General features: G+C 39.5%; 1 protein-coding gene across 4 annotated transcripts in view; it reads left to right on the top strand.

The window, feature by feature from the left end:
• JAM2 (junctional adhesion molecule 2) overlaps positions 1 to 21,245 on the top strand; it is a 62,989-nt gene that overhangs the window by 33,336 nt on the left and 8,408 nt on the right. For all 4 annotated transcript variants that reach the window (XR_005793204.1, XM_040484134.1, XM_040484137.1 and 1 more), the window contains exons 2-7: positions 2,163 to 2,228; positions 7,883 to 7,990; positions 10,195 to 10,347; positions 11,975 to 12,177; positions 14,029 to 14,128; positions 20,429 to 20,536. Coding sequence is in view for 3 of the 4 variants with exons in the window: in XM_040484134.1 (XP_040340068.1) it covers positions 2,163 to 2,228; positions 7,883 to 7,990; positions 10,195 to 10,347; positions 11,975 to 12,177; positions 14,029 to 14,128; positions 20,429 to 20,536 (738 nt within the window). In the remaining variant the exon portion in view is untranslated. The remainder of the gene's footprint in view (positions 1 to 2,162; positions 2,229 to 7,882; positions 7,991 to 10,194; positions 10,348 to 11,974; positions 12,178 to 14,028; positions 14,129 to 20,428; positions 20,537 to 21,245) is intronic.

Raw genomic sequence — 21,245 nt, 5'->3', positions numbered from 1 at the left:
CAACTGTGGGGGCACCTGGCTGGCTTAGTCGATGGAGTGTGTGACTTTTGATCTTGGGGTTGTGAGTTCAAGCCCTATGTTGGGTGTAGAGTTTACTTAAAAATAAAAATATTTAAAAAAATATATATATATGTATACATATATATATTTGTGTATATATATGTGTGTGTGTATGTGTATATATATATATATGTATATATATATATATATATATATATATTTACAAATGCCAATAAAAAGGACCAGCTCAATTCTACATTCTTCTCATAGACACCACCTTTGCTGACTTGCCTAACAAAGATGTTTGCAATTTAGAGATATAGAACCTGAATAGTTATACAGTGTTATACAGGAGAGCTAGACATTTGAGGCCTGTAGGTTTCTGAGAGTTGTTTTTTTTTTATTTTATTTTTTATTTTATTTTATTTTTTTCAACGTTTATTTATTTTTGGGACAGAGAGAGACAGCATGAACGGGGGAGGGGCAGAGAGAGAGGGAGACACAGAATCGGAAACAGGCTCCAGGCTGTGAGCCTTCAGCCCAGAGCCCGACGCGGGGGCTCGAACTCACGGACCGTGAGATCGTGACCTGGCTGAAGTCGGACGCTTAACCGACTGTGCCACCCAGGCGCCCCGGTTTCTGAGAGTTTTAATTTCACAGTTATATTTGCTGTCCAGGCTTCTAAGAGAGAGAAAAAGAAAGAAAGTTATCCAAAATAGCATGTATTCCTTAGGAGTGATGAAACCCAACACAGGGAAGATTAATTTACATGCCAATGTACATATGGATAAATCAAAGATGGCATGTTTTAGGAAACATTTTTTCTTCCTTCCCAGAAATGTAATAAATTATTTCATAGTTAAGAAATTCTAGGGGCGCCTGGATGTCTCAGTCGGTTAAGCGTCCAACTTCAGCTCATGATCTCACGGTTTGTGGGTTCCAGCCCCGCATCGGGCTCTGTGCTGACAGCTCGGAGCCTGGAGCCTGGTTCGGATTCTGTGCCTCCCTCTCTCTCTGCCCTCCCCAACTCATGCTCTGTCTCTCTCTCTCTCTCTCCCTATCTCTCTCTCTCTGTCTCAAAAATAAATATAAAACAAAGTTTTGGGGTGCCTGGGTGGCTCAGTCGGTTAGACGACTGCAGCCCAGGTCATGATCTCGTGGTTCGTGGGTTCGAGCCGCGCGTCATGTTTTGTGCTGACAGCTCAGAGCCTGGAGCCTGCCTCAGATTCTGTCTCCCTCGCTCTCTGCCCTTCCCCCACCCGTGCGCGCGCGTGCTCTCTCTCTCTCTCTCTCTCTCTCTCTCTCTCTCTCTCTCTCGAAAATAAATAAACATTAAAAAAAAGTTTTAATTCCTGGTTCTTCTACTTTGTTGTTGAAGTCTTAATCATGCCTACCACACCAAGTCGTTTTGAATGTTGAATTGTATCAAATAAAAAAAAAGTAAAAGCTCTTTTTAAAATGAAAATTTCTGTGTAGGTTTATGAAAGTGATGATACACCATCATCATCATCATCATCATATTATTATTATTATTATTAGATCACATTAGCCACCATAACTGGTCAGTCATTTCAATCCTATAGACCGACCAATTGTGGAAAAACATTGAAATGTTTGGGGAAAAAATAAAGATATTCTGCTTGCATTTTTCATCAAAATTGTGTATATAAAATTTATATGCAGTATATATTATATATATGTTTCATAGTACAAAATACGTTAAATGACCTATTTCTATATAATATAGGTATAATCAAGGGACAAGTTTGTAAAGCAACTTAAACCCTTAAACAATTAGCTTTTATCTTAAAGGGACACTATCTTAGGCAGTATATTGCATATTAAGCTAAATTAAGGGCAAAAACACCTGTTTAACAATCAGGCTTTGTTAAGAGATTGTGTTGTCTGTCATGGAGCCCTAATAGATTCATGGGTTTGGCTTTGTGAAAGAAAAGCAGAAAACCACAGTACAAAAAATTGGAAGAGACATCCACGGTTTGGCTTCATTTTTCTTATTTTGATACTTTAACACCTATGTGTTACGAATGTGTGAAGCAGTCATCAAACTTTAGGCCATTTTTCCTTATTGTTCCATTCCATTCAGATAGTTGCAAGTGGCCTTTGGTGCTGGTTTAATGGTCTTATCTGTTTTAATCTTTCAGATCATAAGGCCTATGGATCGTCTGCCCCAAAAGGCCATCAAGTAGTCACAGCAATAGAGTATCAAGGTAGAGTAACTTACTGATTTTCACGGGCTGGGTTGTTTACCTCAAAAGTATGATGCGTACGATGTTATCTTTCTATTTGTTGGGACCCTTTGCCTTGCCTCATACTGATCCTTCCTTCCAACATGCCACTCTGTGCTATTTCCACTTGAGAATTCTTTCCCCACCTCCTCAATGGAAATTTTGGACATTTGATGAAAGACCTGATGTACAAAGAAGGCCTCTTATTGCGTAAATTATCTACAACAAAGCAAATCTAATTTGTGAAACTGGTAGATGGAGGTCTTGCAAAGTTTCCAGCTAGCTGGATATGGCAAATGGAAATTAACACTGCAAACCCCACTCTACTTAACGTATTTAAGATGACATTAATATAGCCTATTTTTTGTTATGATTTTGTCCTGTCAAGTATTTTTATCACAGGGAGTTGGTGTTTAATGGGTATAAAGTTTCACTTTTGCAAGATAAAAAGTTCTAGAGATTGGTTGCTTAACAATGTGAATGTACTTAACACTACTGAAAAATTAAAAATCATTAAGCTGGCAAAAAGTTAAAAGTTATTAAGATGGCAGAGGTTATGTGTATTTAACCACAATTAAAAAAAAATTCAAAGCTCTATTAACCAAGAAAAACTTTTTAAGGGCTTTATAAGTTTACTTCAGATATTGACTACCTGCTACTTTTCTGAAGGCTCTTTTACCTAGAACACAATAATACTAGGCAAACAGAAGAATTACTATTTCCTAAGTGTGCTGCTTGTTTAGGCCCGAGATTGTAAACATTTAAGAAACAAGTTTCAAATGTGTCTGATCCCTCTTCTTCAGGCAAGTCTTAGGTTCCTGGAGTGTAGAGAGATAGGTTTGAAGGAAAGAGACAAAGATTGAAGAAGAGAACTGGGTGGGGAGGAACTAAGTAGATTAGTATTTAACTAGTACTTGCTCAGTGCCTGGCACATAGTGTTACCTAAGCTTGTGCAGTAAAAATGTGCTATCGTAACCACCAGCCTGCCATTCAAAAGTAACACATCACTTGATAACAAACCACTTAAATAACTATAGTGAACTGAGTTCTTTCAAAAGTCCTAATATCTTATATGATCAAGCTAACAAAACACTTCTTCTTTATCATGAATTAGTTTTAAGTGGAAAGAAGTGGGAAGAGCAAATTAATGATTGGGGGTAATTTAGGGCTTTGGAGGATAAACAGGGCTGGACAAGATGTCAAAAAGTTGACAAGAAAGGCCAAAAGAGGGATCACACAGTGAGAAGAGAAGATGGGCCAGGATTCTGTGAGGGACAAAGGAAGTGAACCGTCCTACTTTGTACTTTCCTGGAGGTTCTTACTGTTGGAACCAGCTGGGTACCATGAATATACGTCCCTGCCCCCGCTTCTGCCCAGGCCCTATGGCATGACATCTCAGTGAGGTCGCCAAAATTATATTCTTCAGTCTTACATTACTTTTCAACAAACGTATTGACATGAGGGGCGCCTGGGTGGCTCAATCAGTTAGGCATCCAACTTTTGATCTCGGCTCAGGTCATGATCTCACAGTTCATGAGTTCAAGCCCTGTGTTGGGCTCTGCACTGACAGTGTGGAGCCTGCTTGGGATTCTCTCTCTCCCTTTCTCTCTGCCCCTTGCCTGCTCCCTTCCTCTCTCTCTCTCTCTCTCTCTCTCTCTCTCTCTCTCTCTCTCTCTCAAAATAAATAAACTTAAAATGTATTGAGGTGAAATTCACATTCGAATGAGTGATTCCGTAGCATTTAGTACATGCACAATGTTGTGTAACAACCACTTCTGTCTAGTTGCAAAAATTTCCATCGCTCCAAATAAAATCTTGTACTATTTACATTACTTTTTAATGCGTGTTTTATTTTCAATATAAAAAATCCTTCTATGATGTATTGCAATCAAATGTTAGTCTTACTCCCAAGTAAGTATTTTCTATTGTTTTGTTTCCCCTTTGCTCCTTTTACTTAAGAATTGTACTTTGATTTGATTTCATATGTGCTCCAGTCATTCCAACCTAGCTCTCTTTAAAGGCAAAAAATAAATTTCTAACTTCATCCACATTTTAGTTGCAGGATATCTTACGCAGTAACTTAATTTCAGTTCAAGTCTAAAATATTTTGTAATTTATGTCTCTGTGTAGGTACTTTCCACCTCATTCATTTTTTGTTTCTTGTCTCTCCGATGTCAACAAATCATGAATTAATTCCTTCTTTTCGGTACTGCTGTTTTGTGTCACTTCCCATAGCGGTGCCAAGAACAGAGCAAGACTGAAGCAAGGGCAGCTTTGCAAGGCTTATAAATTATATAAGCAGCCTTTATGCAGAGTGTCCAATCCTGAGAGCTATAAATCAGTTTAATAGAACGCCTTTTTCTCACAGAAGTAATTTCTTCATAAGTCTTCAGAACTGCTTTGGTAGCATCGATTCTGTTTTTGCATTACATCAGATTCTGATGATTTTTTAACTTGAGCACAGAGAATAAAATCAAAAGATAAGTGGCAGTACAGAATCCTAGAAAAACTAAAACCCACAGTGCTTTCTATCGAGGTGATTCCTAAAAGTGGCTGTTTTGCTACATGAAAATAGTTATTGCTAATAGTTCTTCTAAACAAAGAAATCTCTTTCCTCGAATCAAGAGAGACATGTTTTTGGAAATGAAATAATCATCTTATTTAAAAAACATGGTACATTTGTATGCTTCAGTATGCCTTGCTTTGGGAAAATATGATTTATGTCTGTATCCTGTTTTTTGCTGTCTACAACTGAGATAACATTTTAGTTCAAATTCGAGTGATTTTTTTTAGGTAAATTTGGGTTGTAGAAAGCGTGGGTTTCTATCACGTCAAGGCGTACTTCAACTACAATGACAAGAAGTTTTTCGTGAGTGAAAGCAGTTATAACCATTGATGGGGCACCTGCTGTGTACCAACTATATAAGTATATTACCTCAAGCATATAAGTATATATATAAGTACATACCCAAGTGTATAAGTATATTACCTCATGTAATCTTCACAATAACTTCATAAGATGAATACCATCATTTTTTTCCTTTATACAAATGCAAATATAACATTCAAAAAGAGTTAAGTAATTTGTCCAACATCGCACACGTTGTATATGGGAGAGCTCCAACTCCAAAGTCCGTGCCTTAAACTACTACATTAGGGTTTAGTAACCCTGAGGGCTACCTACAGAATTATTCTGATCATAAGTGCTGTATTTTAGCTGCAAAGAGAGAGGAGAGTCTGTGGTAGTTAGCTTCTCCATTCATTTGGTTCTTTATCCTCAGATGTTGATGCCATGGTTCCATTTGACTTACTGTTTCTCACAGTTCTGGAGGTCATGGTGTTGGCCCCTTCAGATCTAGGCACTGGCCATTGCCTTGCTTGGAATACTCCCAAAGAAACACGTGATGAATTCCAGTTTCGAATTCTAGGAAATTTGTGTTTAAATTCTAAAGAATTTTAATTTCTTTTTTTAAGTCTTTGGTCAAATGTCACTCTCTAATTGAGTTGAACTCTGACTACTCCATTTCTCTTTTTCTTTTTACTGCACCCCAACATTCCTGATCTACTCAATTTTATTTCCATAGCACTCCGTCTCTATTCTGATTTACTCTACTTTATTTCCATAGCGCTCATTGCCTCCTAATGTGGTATTTAATTCACTTTATGATATTTCTTACGTACCTGACTCCCCCTGCAAATTGCAAGACCCAAAAGAACAGGGATCTTTGTTTTGCTCACTGATATAGCTCAGGAACAAAGGTGGACACAACAGTAAGTACTCAATAGTTGGACCAATTGGAGAGAACATTCCTCCACATCTTACATGGTCACTGGAGTGAAGCTGGAGTGGTGTCACTGTATTTAGGCAATCCATTGGTTTCATTTTTGAATATAATTTCTGCAGAGGTTTTCCATGGAGCAGCGAGAAGTCAAATCTTCTTGGTAAAAAGAGCTGTGTGTGTGTATGTGTGTGTGTGTCTAGTTAAAAGTATATGAAATATATGAGCAGTGTGACTGAATACAAATTTATTCCTAAGATGTAGGCGTGTGGGCTAAAAATGAGTGTGGGTGTGTGTTTAATTGTTGGAAACTCAACAAAATACGGGAAGGAAACCTATCTAAAACTCAAGACTCCGGAAAGTCACCACCCATTCTCCTTAATCAACAGAACAGAACCGTGTTTCCTCAGACAAGTCCCTCAGCACACATTTGTCTTTGTGGCATAATTGTAAACATGCCTGTAAAACGATGTCTCTTCGTAATGTAAACCTGTTCTAAAAACTTCAGGCATTCTTGATAGCAAATTTTGTGGGCTTTTTTCCCCCCCTTGCCTTCCTTTTCTCTGTTCTGTTTTCTTTTTTCCATTACCTTTTATCCTAACAACATGTGTAAAACTAAAAGAAAAATTAGAAGCTCCATATAACAAAAAGAAAAGTCATCATCCTATCTCACAAAAATCACCGCTGGGTTAATATTTTCATACATATTTCTACAGGCTTTTTGTCCATATTTGTGTGTATATTAATAAACCTGGGATAGTACAAGAATTGCTTTCTAATCTACCATATCATGTAATATCCTGAATTCTTTTTAAAAATGGCATTCAATCTCCTATATCAAAATCAGAGATATGGAAAGGATTTTAACATAATTAGTCTCTTCTAGTCAAAGATTGGTGTTTTGGGGTCAAACTAGATGCATCGTGGGGGAAAAAAATCTCAGAAATATGAAGGTGACACTCTAGATTGCCTGATTGAAATGTGCCTTAAAAATATTTACAAGCAGAGTTTCCTTTGGTAACTCAAAGCAGACACAGGATTTCTCCCCACCTTGGTGATCTTGTTTGGACAGTTAAGTGGGGGTTCCTTCAGGGTTCCAGGAATTCTTTAAAGATGTGACTGCAGTAAATTTCCTGTAATAAAGTAACTGAAATGAACTACAGGGAGGCAGTTAAACTTGATGCCAAGACTGAATCTTTTCATAATTTATCTGGAGAAAGAATAGGAATCCATGATTTAGTAGAAGTCCATACTGGGTTTGTATTAATACATCCATAGAGAGGGTTATCAAAAAAGGAACCCGAATGAGATTGTAGCTTGTTGATGGAATGTTTGTGGATTCCACAGGCTGGACTGAGAGCCTTTCTTAGGCACTAGGTGTGAAGCACCCTTTCTGTTAACCTCCATGGCACTCATGGCACTTATCACAATGCATCAAAATTACATGATCTTGTTTGCCTCTTCTACCAAACTGTAACCTTGATGACTGAGACTGGGAATAGTGAGATAAATCATTGACCATGACTGCCATTTTCACATTACTTACTATATCCAGGCATGTGTGTTTTGCATATATTATTGTATTTGAGGACTCACTTCGACTCTAGGAAATACTGTCTCATTTTACAGATGGTAACCGAGGCTCAAGAAGTAGGGTGAGTAACATAGTGTCGTGCAATTATTATGGAGAAGAGCTGTAATGCTCTCAGGTTCATCATGGAGTCTGTTGAAGTGATTTATGAGTGAATGAAGGAATGAATGAATGGGAATAGCTGAAGGCTGTTTAACAATTTACTTAAGTAAAATATAAATTCATAGGAACAATTAGAAAACAAGTATTTTTGTTGTTGTTCCTAGAGGTTATATTAGCCTGCAAATATGCAAAGAAGACCATGTCCTCCAGGTTAGAGTGGAAGAAACTGGGCCGGAGTGTCTCCTTTGTCTACTACCAACAGTCTCTTCAAGGTAAGATGCTGTAGACTTGAGGAGGTGAGAGCAAGAGAACACCAAATGTAGCCCAGATTCTTTAATTTACAAATAAAAACAGGACAGGGCTAATTATGGACAATGTGGGGGGTTTTATCATTTTTATTTCATTTTATTTCATTTTACTTTATTTTATTTTATTTTATTTTTATTTTATTTTCATCATGATAACGATACTCTTTAATCCCTATCCCATATTTCCCCCATTCCCCTACCCATCTCCCCTCTGGTAACCATAAGTTTGTTCTCTACAATTAAGAGTCTTTTTCTTGGTTTGTCTCTCTCTCTCTCTCTCTCTCTGTTGTTTTTTTTTCCTTTGCTCATTTGTTTCTTAAGTTCCACATATGAGTGAAAATCATACGGCGTTTGTCTTCCTCTGATTGATTTATTTCTTTTAGGGTAATAGCCTCCAGCTCTATCCATGTTATTGCAAATGGCAAGATTTCATTCTTTTTATGGCGGAGTAATATTCCATTTTGTATATATACCTCATCTTCTTTATCCATACATCTATTGATGGACATTTAGGCTGCTTCCATAATTTGACTATTGTAAATTGTGCTGCAATAAACATAGGGGTGTGTGTTACCGCTTTGAATTAGAATTTTTGTATCTTTTGTGTAAATACCCAGGGGTACGATTCCTGGTCCATACGGTAGTTCTATTTTTAATTTTTGAGGAACTTCCATACACTCTTCCACAATAGTTGCACCAGTTTGCATCCCCACCAGCAGTGTACAGGGTTCCTTTTTCTCTATAACTTCACCAACATTTGTTGTTTGTTGTGTTTTTGATGTTAGCCATTTGACCGGTATGAAGTGATATCTCATTGTAGGTTTGATTTGCCTTGATGAGGCGTGATGTTGAGTATCTTTCCATGTGTCTTTTGGCCATCTGTATGTCTTCTTGGGAGAAATGTCTGTTCATGTCTTCCGCCCATTTTTTAATTGGATTATTTGTTTTGGGGTATTGAGTCATATCAGTGCTTTATATATTTTGGATCCTAACCCTTTAGCAAATATATAATTTGCAAATATCTTCTTCCACTCCATAGGCTGCCTTTTAATTTTGTTAATTGTTTCCTTCATTGAAGAAACTTTTTATTTTGATGTAGTCCCAATAGTTTATTTCTGCTGTTATTTCTCTTGCCTCAGGAGATCTGTCTAGAAAAATGTTGTTATGACTGCTGTCAGAAAGATTCCTGCCTATGCTCTCTTCGAGGATTCTTATGGTTTCAGGTCTCACATTTAGGTTTAATCCATTTTGAGTTTATTTTTGTGTATGGTGAAAGAGAATATGTTTTGTAAGTATGAGATGAAACCAACAATGACTGAGACCTAGAACACAACACCCCCCAAACAGGACAGAGAACAGAAGAAGGCGAAGTCCGTGGAGACCCTGGACCCTTCATGTCTCAGCTCATTTGTAAAGGATGTAAAATGCAATTGTTCTTGCTGGCTCAGTAGATTAGACTCTTGAGAGAAAGGAGGAAGGGATGGTGTGGAGGTGTGGTGGAGGGTCATTGCTCAGTTGTAGTCATGTTACCCTATGTCCATATCACCGTCTAGAAAGCTAGGCCATCACTAACAAGCCTAAGGAGTTAAGACTTAGGCTTATGGGGAGGGGAGCGGGTAGAGGGTAAATACAACTACCTTTAACTGGCGCTTTATTTTTTTTTATTTGTTTTTTAGTGTTTATTTATTTTTGAGAGACAGAGAGACAGTGTGTGAGTGGTAGAGGGGCAGAGAAAGAGAGAGGGAGACACAGAATCCGAAGCATGCTCCAGGCTCTGAGCTGTCAGCACAGAGCCTGACGCGGGGCTCAAACCCACAAACCGTGAGATCATGACCTGAGCTGAAGCTAGACGCTTAACTGACTGAGCCACCCAGGCGCCCCTAGTGGGGCTTTATTTTTAATTTTTAATTTATTATACACTTCTTTCCACTTCCTGTTTTTCCTGTTGAATATGTAATGAGCTTTTAAAGCATTGATAATAATAGATGACATGCTAAAATAATTTGCCTCAAAAAGTAAAATAAAATAAAATAAAATAAAATAATTTGCCTCAAAATAATTCAGTGCTTAGAGGCACAAATAGAATAAAAGCGAGGTGACTTGAGGAAGGTAGTGTAGGGAAAGTTAGTTGCATTCTTATTAACGTCATTGTCTTCTTTTTCTAAAAGGTGATTTTAAATATCGAGCCGAGATGATAGATTTCAGTATACGGATCAAAAATGTTACAAGAAATGATGCTGGGAAATATCGTTGTGAAATTAGTGCCCCATCTAAGAAAGGCCAAAACCTGGAAGAAGATACGGTTACTCTGGAAGTACTAGGTATGATGCGCTTGTATCTGTGGGATTACTGTTGTCCACCCTCCCTCCCTCATCCCCCAGCCCTGGGGCAATGAGGCAACCTGGGGCCCCAGTCAGGAAAGTTCTAGAAATCAGCACCTTTCCTGCAAAATCTTGGCTATATCTCCTCTTCACCTCATTTGCTGCTGAAATTTTACTCTCACTCATTTTTTCTGACAAAATCTCTTATCATTTAAGATTAGGGTATCTTAATGGCCCTATCCTGTACATAGGAGCAGTTCCCCTAAGAGTTTATTTTTCAGTACCTTTCAGTATATGTGGTATATCTCTTACCACATAAAATCCTATCACATGAGATGATGGAAAAGCAATAAAATGAAAAAGTAGGCCAGAGAAAGAGTTAGAGGTTATTTGGTAAAGAGGGGAAATTAGCATTTACCGTGCAACTAGTATGTGTTAGGCTTTTTCACATATGTAATTTTACTTAATCTGACACTGACAACTTCATTTTTATAGATGAGAAAATAGAAGCTAAATGATTTCCCAAGTCTACACAGCCAATAAGTGTCTGGACCAGGATTCGGACCCTGGTGGAGTTAACTCCAAAGCCAATATATTTAGTTACTCTGAGACTCATCGATAGATCCTAATAGCTCATGCTGACAGTTAGTGGAGGAACATGGTCTTTTCTTCTCCATAGATATTAATATAAACTGTTGATCATAGAGAGTCAAATAACTCCTCTTCCTTTTTCTATACAACCCAGGGTCTTCCTAAAATGCTAGCGATGCACCAGTATAGTAGAAATTTAATTCAGAAAACCTTGCAGGAGATTCAGCTGGTACATCAGTCTTCCGTTGCTACAGAACAAATGATCACAAGCCTAGCAGCTTAAAACACCAGCCACTTACGAGCTCACAGTTCTGTAGCTCAGAGAAGCCCAGGAGGTAAGGCTGTGCTCTCTGCCTAGGGTATCAGAAGGATGAAATCAGGGAGTCAGCTGGGCTGAGTTCTTGCCTGGAGGCTCCGCAGAGATGCCCACTGCCAAGCTCACTACTGTTGGCAGGTTTCAGTTCCTGTGGCTGCACTACTGAAGTCTCCATTCCATGCTGGCTGTGAGCTGAGGGCCACACTCGGCTCCTGGAGGCGCCACATCTCTTGCCACGTGGCCCTCTCCACCTAGAGTCCGACAAAAGCATGTTGAATCCTTCCTGTGCTTTGAATCTCTGATGTTCCCTTCTGTGACCGACCAGAGAAAATGACTTTTCAAGGGGTCATGCAATTAGGTCAGACCCATCTATGTTATCTCCCTATTTTAAAAGACAGTAGATTTGGGACCTTAGTTACAGCTCCAAAATCTCTTCGAAGTAGTACCTAGATTAGTGTTTATGGTCAAGAATCAGGTCTAGAAATGGCATATATCACTTTTCCCACGTGCCATTGGCCAGAACTCATGCATGTGACTCCATCTGGCTGCAAGGGGCCTGGCACACGTGGTCTAGCTGTGTCCCCATGAAGAAAGGAAAGGGATCTCTTGAACAAGTAGCCAGTCTCTATCCCAGGGGTCCAATAAACCCATCTTTACCTGGCTGTTAAAATTCTTGTTTAGCTTATAAATAACCAGTGCCGTTTGACTTCCATCCTTCAGTGGCTCCAGCAGTTCCGTTGTGTAACGTCCCCAGCTCTGCTCTGAGTGGAACTGTGGTAGAGCTGCGATGTCATGACAAAGAAGGGAATCCAGCTCCTGAGTACACGTGGTTTAAAGATGGCGTCAATTTGTTAGAGAATCCAAGACGTGGCCCCCAAAGCAGCAACAGCTCATATACAATGAATACAAAATCTGGGACTCTGGTAAGGTCATGATAAGCATTGGCCTAATAGCAGTCTTTTATTTGGAGAAGAAAAATTATTAGAACTAAAATGATGGAGAATAGAGGGCTGATAACCATTGCTTAAGTGGAGAGAGGGAGGGGGGTGCCGGAAAGATGGCACATGCCCACGGAAGTGATGGAAAAGGAGATGGGAAGGCCATACAAAGAACTAATAATAATAATTTTAACAACTGTCAAAAGGTTCGTTCCTTCAATCTACACGCACACCGTAACATTTAAATACCAGATCCTCTGGGAAATAATAAAGCATATTGTTGGCTGTGGCTCCTTGACGAGGGCCACACTCCAGCCCTTGCAGCGTCAGCGGGCTCAGTCAGCAGGTCCGATGAATTTTACACTGAGAACTTGGGCAGAAGACCTGCCGTCACACTTCGCTATATTTACTTTTCAAATTTATTTTTTCTCAGAGCAGGTGATAAAAGCCTCAAGGTGAGTTTGAAATGATATAGATTCACCTTCCCCACTTAGCCTCAACCCTTGAAATATCTTATGATGTCAAAGGGAGGCACCAGGGCAGGACAAGGATGGGTTATTTCCTGAGAAATAAGCAACAAAGACTCCAGTGGATGGATGATAATGACTTCCTTTCAATTATTACTTCTGCACCAGTAAATCATTTATGGTTTTAGTCTAACTTGTTGTTAATACTTACCCTTGGCCTTACATTCCTGGTGAATATTTTTATAGTCTGGCTTTGGGGACAGTGATAGATGATTTCATAAAGTGAAATACACGAGGAGAAGCTTTCTGTCCTATCATGTTGAAGTATATAGAATAAAAGGGCGATGTGTAGGCGGTGGGTGATGGAAAGGGAGAGAGAAAAGGGAGTTCATGGATCAAAAGCCTGGTTTTTAGGAACATGCATTGCATGAGGATCTAAGACAATGAGGAGGTGCTCCTTAGAGATTCATGGCTGTCATGGATGCAGTCCACAGTGACCACTGCAGTATTGAGGGTGTGACAGGAGGGCACCAAAAGAATGATTCTGAGTACCCCTCTCACCCTCTGCACTGGCAGCATCCTTTAAGGTGTTCAGGACCCACTGCATTCCCTCCCTCCCTCCCTTCCTTCCCTCTCTCCCTCCTTGCCTTCTTCCTTCCTTCCTTCCTTCCTTCCTTCCTTCCTTCCTTCCTTCCAGAAATTCACAAAGGGAATAAATCCACTAATAAAAACTACGAAGCCTATAATACCAAAGTCTTACCTTTCAGTTATTGTGGCAGAGAGGAGAAGGAGCAAAGGTTAGCCCTTTATTCTTTCAGAATTTTCAAGAATTCTACCACGGAGAGGATTTGTAACCCTGTAAGCTGCACCCATCACGATTTTCCTAGGCCCTAAGCTACTTCCTGGTAGGAGTTCTGGCCCTTTAGAGGAAGTGTTGATTGTTTGCTGCTGCAGCGAGCTCACTCGTGGCTGAGAAAACTGCCTTAGCCCCTTCAGACCAAGGAGGCCTGCCTTTCCGAGGGGTACGTCCCAGGACTTAGAAATACTGACAAAACGTCATACCACCACATGCTGTAAACTTTGAAAAATGCCCACTGCCTTCTTAACCATACCGCCTCCTCAGTATCACAAAACAAAGACACTTCCCCGTATATATTTAAGTCCTTCTCTGTCCAAATAAACAGGAAGCCTAGCTAATTACGCCTGGAAGTCATGGCAGATTTTTGAGTTCGCGGTAAAGGTATAAAGGCCTAGGTGGTGAAAAAGGAAAGGCCTACTGATGGCTAAAATTCAAGGGATGCGGTTACTTTAGGAGTCTACTTAGAGATTTATTGCTTAACATATATGTTTGTTTTCCTTCCGCAAATAGCAATTTAACACTGTTTCAAAACTAGACAGTGGAGAATATTTCTGTGAAGCCCATAATTCCGTGGGACGTCGCAGGTGTTACGCGAAGCGAATGCAAGTAGGTAAGCATGAGATAGTGGGAGGAGCAGTGGTTTGCAGCCAGAACGCATGAGTGCTTGGGGAGAAGGAGCAAGGGGTAGGATCGGGCCAGTGATTGGAAAGATAAGCCAGACGGAGTGTTTAAAATTCGCTTGGACATGATGTGTTGCAAAAAGCACACATTCTGTTCTTAGTTCGTCTCCCAAACAAGCCAAGAATGTTTAGGATTATACTGTTGAAGTTTCTTAATTTTCCAGATAATTGTTTTAAAAATATGCTTGTCCAGGCGGCCTTTTTCAAACAAACACTGTGACTGTTATAAATTGCGCAGGGTCAAGGATTCGGTATGGTGTTGGATTTCTAGCTCCATCACTTCCTAGCTACATATTCTTGGGCAAATTATTTAGCCTCAGCCTCCCCAAGATGGAAGTAGTAATACTCTGTCTTCATAGGGTTATTATGAAGATTCAAATAATCAGTATTTGAGGGGGTGCCCGGCTGGCTCAGTCAGTACAGCATGAGACTCTTGATCTTGGGGTCGTGAGTTCAAGTCCCATGTTGGGAGTAGAGCTTACTTTAAAAAAAAAAAAAACCAAAACGGGCACCTGGGTGGCTCAGTCGGTTAAGCGTCCAACTTCCGCTCAGGTCACGATCTCACGGTCCGTGAGTTCGAGCCCTGCATTGGGCTCTGGGCTGATGGCTCACAGCCTGGAGCCTGCTTCGGATACCGTGTCTCCCTCTCTGTCTGCCCCTCCCCCATTCATGCTCAAAAATAAATAAAATAAACGTTAAAAAAAATTTTTTTAAACAAAAAACTCAAAGGGTTATTGAAATAGCACTGGCAGATTGTTGGCTATTTTAGTTGTTGTTATCAGATTATTATTGGTAATTTTTTTCAATCTCCTAAAATACAGTGCTTTACTTATCAGAGTAGGCTCTCAAGGCAAACCATAAGAGATCTTACAAAGCACAAACTGAGAGTTGCTGGAGTGGGGGTGGGGGATGGGCTGTATGGGCGATGGGCATTAAGGGGGGCACTTTCGGGATGTACACAGGTGTTATATGTACGTGATGAGTCACTACATTCTACTCCCGAAACCATTATTATACTGTATCTTAACTAACTTTGATTTAAATAAAAAAAAAAATAAGACATGTTAAATGTAGTTATGAATCCCTATTTGCTATAAAACATACCTGCCGTATTTCACAACGTAAGCTTCTTAGAATTCAAAAAATTAGTACTCGGGAATCTTTTCAGATTATATGAGTTCCAGAGCAGATACTTACTTTCATTTTATTTTTAATAATTTGGTTCAGTTCTCCCTTTGTGAAAGTCCTGTGTTTTGCAAATGGTTGTGTAATGGAGCGGGGTAGCTGGAGATCGCACCTGCGGGGTGAAAGGTCACTCAGGAGGGCTGCACCCTGAAGCTGAATACCCATGGCTCCCCTGGGGTCAGGAGCTTGTCTTCATCTTTGTGAGGTCAGAAATTTGTTTTTTCAGTGTGCTCGGAGATATGCAGATACATGCACACTAATTTGTGTTGTTTATGTGCGGTTAAATTCTTGGCATTGTCTTTTAAAGAAAATATGATCTTGTTAGAGGTCAGGATACCCTAACGTATAAGAAACTCAATAGGGTATTCTAATTTCCACAAGTGTCTTTTTGAAATTCAGAGATGCATATTATCCACCAAATTCACTCCAAGTGTTGATGGTAACAGTCAAACATAAGTGTTTGCTTAAAATATCAGAAAGCATCCCTCTTGGGGCGCCTGGGTGGCTTAGTAGGTTAAGCGTCCCACTTCAGCCCAGGTCATAGTCTCGCGGTTTGGGAGTTCAAGCCCTGCGTAGGGCTCTGTGCTGACAGCTCAGAGCCTGGAGCCTGCTTTGGATTCTGTCTCTCTCTCTCTGCCCTTGCCCTGCTCATGCTCTGTCTCTCTCTCTCTCTTAAAAATAAAAATAAACATTAAAAAAAAGAAAAAAAAAAGGAAAGTATCCCTCTTAGTGCTGCTTTGGAGTTATCATTAGAAAAATTTATCAGAACATGTTTAAAATTAATGCATTAGTACAGTGTTTCCCTAACTTCATTCACCTACTATCCTCATGTTTTTTATGGTAGCCTTATTCCCCCTGCAGTATTACTGTTTTAGTTTTTTTTCTTTACATGGTCCCATTTAATTTCAGTGCCTAATGTAGTCTCACCTTAAGAAATCTAGTGAATGTTTTTCCCTGGCCTGGAGTAAATAAATACATACTAGATGAAATTCAGTAGTTGGTGTTTTGCTAGTATCACCACTATAATTTGACTAGGATTTTCCCATTATCTCCTCTTTCTGGTATAAGTTAGCTTACAAGTTACAATTAGTTTGTTTAATGCTCATCCATTGATCCTAGGTGTTTCATGCCCTTGGTTTGGAATGTATATCTTTTGAAATCCGTAAGAATTCATGAAATCACATATCAAAGGTTTTTTTGGTAAACCATCAGTAGTAACTTGTAACCCCAAACAGAATCTGTTAACTGCTTTAAAGAAGCTCTTTTTGAAGTTCAGAAAGAAGGTAAATCATGGGTCTGGTGATCATTCCCAAGCTGCCCCTGTACAAAACTCCACAAGACCCCACTCCCACTTAGTATTTTAACAGTTTGGCTCCTTTCCTTTCAGTGAGAATAATGATACCTTCCTTTCATACTGGACTTTTTTTTTTTTTTTTTCTCAAAGAAAGAACACAATAGGTTTGTGTGTGTTACATTTTCTCGTTAGTAAGGCATAAGGCGGCTTTAGAACTTGCTCTCAGTCTCGCAGTAAATGGCAAATGGCATGAGAACATGTTACCTCTAACTTACAAGACTCCTTCCATTTCACTAAAAAAAAATAAAATAAAATTTATACTGTGTCTTACAGGAGAAGACATTTTTTTTTTGTCGTTGTTAGATGTCAAATTCACTGTCAAACTGTAAGACGGATTTTTGTCAGATAATAACCTTGAGGTTGAAAACTCCACAGATACCACATTCTTTGACTACTGCAAAGAAAATAGTAGATACAGTTTGGTTCTAAGGAGTTTCATTTAGTTACCAATTTGCCTTAGATTATGATTATTGTGGATTTTTTCCCCTATTAATTTCATTTTGCCTTAGATTATGAATATTGTAGGGTGCCTGAGTGATGCAGTCAGTTAAGCGTCTGACTTCAGCTCAGGTCATGATCTCACAGTTTGGGAGTTTGAGGCCCACGTCAAGCTCTGCTTGGGATTCTCTCTCTCTCCCTCTGTCTCACTAAATAAATTTATTTCTCTCTAAATAAATAAATAAATAAACTTAAAGAAAAAGAAAAAAAGACTATGAATACTGTGGATATTCCCTCTCTGCTATTTTTATAAAGATTATTTTATTTTTAAAGTTTATTTATTTATTTTTGAAAGGAAGGGGCAGCGAGAGAGGAGAGAGAAAATCCCAACCAGGCTCCTTGCTGTTAGCACAAAGCCCGACTTTGGGCTCGAACCCACGAACCATGAGATCATGACCTGAGCCAATATCAAGAGTCGGATGCTTAACTGACTGAGCCACCCAGGCACCCCTCCTCTATTGTTTTAAGTTAATAAATAGCTGGATCTCATTGACCTCTGAATACTTAAGCAAAATTGAACTGAGTTTATTTTTTAAAATTTTTTTAGAGGGGGAGGGCAGAGAAAGGGAGGGAAACACAGAATTCAAAGCAGGCTCCAGGCTCTGAGCTGCCAGCACAGAGCCCAAAGTGGGGCTTGAACTCATGAACCGTGAGATCATGACCTAAGCCAAAGTCAGATGCTTAACCAACTGAGCCACCAAGGTGCTCCTGAGTTGTTGTTTTGTTTGTTGGTTTAAGATTTTACTTTTAAGTAATCTCTACACCCAACATGGGGCTCGAACTTACAACCCTGAGATCAAGAGTCACATGCTCTACCAATTGAGCCAGCCAGCTGACCCTAAAAATGAATTGAGTTTATACCAAGCAATAATTAATGTTTTCTACTCTGGTCAAATTACTCAGCCTTTCAAAAGGTGTATCCAGTTTTCTTTCTTAAAAAATCAGTTAACATTTCAGAGACATATGAGAAAATTAATAACACTTGGCATTAGAAAAAAATTTTGTGGGGTGCCTGGGTGGCTCAGTTGGTTAAGTATCCGACTTCGGCTCAGGTCACAATCTCACAGTTAGTGAGTTTGAGCCCCGCATCAGGCTCTGTGTGGACAGCTCAGAGACTGGAGCCTGCTTCAGATTCTGTGTCTCCCTCTCTCTTTGTCCCTCCCCTGCTTACGTTTTCTCTCTCTCTCTCTCTCTCTCTCTCTCTCTCTCAAAAGTAAATAAAAATTTTAAAAAAAACTTGAGACCAGAGAGTTTTATGATAAGCATACTCACTTAAATAATCTTTCTTTTAAAAAAAATCTTTCCCCAAATGTGTGGTGCTTTTAAATATCTAAAATTACTGTTGAGAAAGTGCTACCTAAAATTTTCTCCAAGTTATTTAATCACATGCTAATTAATACTTGCTTTTAAAAACAAGAACCCTTTGAGGAATTGTTCCTTTAAAATGTATACGTAATCTACATATTAATCAATACACAGGCAGTACCCAAATGACAGAGGAGTGAGGCTCATGAAATCCTTATGGACGAGCTGGAGAAATGTGATCCAAATTAAATATTTAGACGGATTCACACATAGTTGGATCCCATACCCAGAGGGTGTAATAGATCCTATTATATGAAGGGGGGTGTATAATAGCCTCTTCCGTAGTTATTTCCCTAACAAAATCATAATCATCATTTTATTAATTACTTGAATGAGGGTATTTTTGAGGCAGTTCCCAATTACATAAATATTAATCTCGAAAGGTTAATAATCTAATTCTTGGACAACAGAATCTGAAAAAGCCTCGCAGGTTGGTAACAATGGTAGTGATTTCAAAGTGAGTTCCAAAAAATTCAGTTGTATTAGGTTAGAGGGAAGATGACTTAGTAACAACAGGAAAAAGTCTTGGGGAGTTTAGTTCATTTTAAACCTAATGGGATGACAGCTTAATGGCATATATGTAGGTGGGTGTGTATATGTGTATATGTGTATATGGACACACACACAAGCCTGATTAAATTCAAGAAAGAGGTTACTGATTCTTAGTTGTTTTTGGTTTTTTTTTAACGTTTATTTATTTTTGAGACAGAGAGAGACAGAGCATGAACGGGGGAGGGTCAGAGAGAGAGGGAGACACAGAATCTGAAACAGGCTCCAGGCTCTGAGCTGTCAGCACAGAGCCCGACGCGGGGCTGGAACTCACGGACCACGAGATGGTGACCTGAGCCGAAGTCGGACATTTAACGAACTGAGCCACCCAGGCGCCCCAACTGATTCTTAGTTTTATAGAACAGTGGCACAGCTTTCTTTGGAGTTGATTGAGTTTTCCAGCATTGGTGAAATTGACACAGATGATGATGTAGAAGAATTTTAAGTAGAATTTGGGGGGTATGTGGTGGTGTAATACTTGAATTCACTGAACTTTGAAGGTCACTTCCAGTGTGATATTTAATCTTTTGAAGTTTTACCTCTACAAATGACTGCAAGAGAATATACCATACGTATTATTTCTGAATCTAGAATTTCTTTAAATGTAAGATTCTTGCAAAACTTAATTTTTTTTATTTAAAAAATTTGTTTAATGTTTATTTTTGAGAGAGAGGGAGAGAGAGAGACAGGGTGTGAGCGGAGGAGGGGCAGAGAGAGAGAGAGAGAGAGACACAGAATCTGAAGCAGACTCCAGGCTCCAAGCTGCCAGCACAGAGCCCAATGCAGAGCTCGAACTCACAAACTGTGAGATCATGACCTGAGCTGAAGTCGGATGCCCAACCGACTGAGTCACCCAGGCACCCCAATTCTTTGTTTTTTTAAAGTGTATTTATTTTGAGAGAGAGATTGTGTGCGCAAGGGAGGGAGGGGGGAGAGAGAGGGAGAGAGAGAATCCCAAGCGGGCCCTTCACAGACCCTGAGGTGGGGCTCAATCCCGCAAACAGTGAGATCATGACCTAAGCTGAAACCAAGAGTTAGCTGCTTAACCGACTGAGTCACCCAGGTGCCCCTCAAAACTTAATTCTGTTAATATTTTCAAGCAATTTTGAACCTTGTCCTGGAAGTGAGTCAATTGAACAGGCTTTAACAGCATGAAACTATCCATGTTTATGGTATAGAAGCCAAGGGGAGCTTTTGTGATTTTTTTTTTTTCAATTCAGTAACTACATCTGTCTGTCTGTTTGACCCAAATTCATGCATGGTTTATTTTGCATTCCAGACGATCTCAACATACGTGGCATCATAGCAGCTGTAGTAGGTGTGGCCTTTGTGATTTCTGTTTGTGGCCTTGGTGTGTGCTATGCTCAGAGGAAAGGCTACTTTTCAAGTAAGTGGATTTCACCCTTCTTTGCTAGACAACTTCCAGTGGATATAGTTTTCTTATGAGACATTGTTTCTCCCAATTAGTTCTAACAAACCCTAGATACTATTTTTCATTGGTTTTTCTGCAGAAGAAAGTGTTCAACATGACATGTAGGTGAGTTATGAAGCACTTTGGCAAACATAGGGACGAAAGGCAGAGCTGCCTGATCGGAACATTCAGGAAACACCACAGAATATGTGAGAGGCGCCCTGGAGTGGCGTAATGCCGCAGCACTTACTGGGATAGTCAACATCCATGGATATTTCCAGTATATTTACATGTATTTAAGATCTCTTTACGTTAGGAATTACATATCTCAAGATGTAAATCGATTTCCACTTTTATCATAAGTTTCAGTGAAATATTCTATCAGCGTCGAACAGTGGAATGTGGAATATCAGATTTAGCACCACTGTATATACAAGAGAATTAGTCAATAAAAACAAGTGGGGGAGGGGCAAAGAGAGAGACTCTCTAGCAGGCTCCCCAGTGTCAGTGCAGAGCCTGATGCCAGGATTGATCTCAGGAACCATGAAGTCATGACCGGAGTGAAAATCAAGAGTTGGGCGTTTAACCACTTACTGAGCCACCTAAGTGCCCCACATAGTTTTTACTTCTTCAGGTTTAGACTTTTTATAACTCCAAACCCCCATTTGATGATAAAATATGTTTG

Source organism: Herpailurus yagouaroundi, unplaced genomic scaffold, assembly GCF_014898765.1.
Source record: "Herpailurus yagouaroundi ecotype Mexico unplaced genomic scaffold, PumYag 162, whole genome shotgun sequence".
Classification (NCBI taxonomy): domain Eukaryota; kingdom Metazoa; phylum Chordata; class Mammalia; order Carnivora; family Felidae; genus Herpailurus; species Herpailurus yagouaroundi.
Note: the sequence above shows the minus strand (reverse complement) of the source record. Positions and strands in the feature narration are given on the sequence as shown.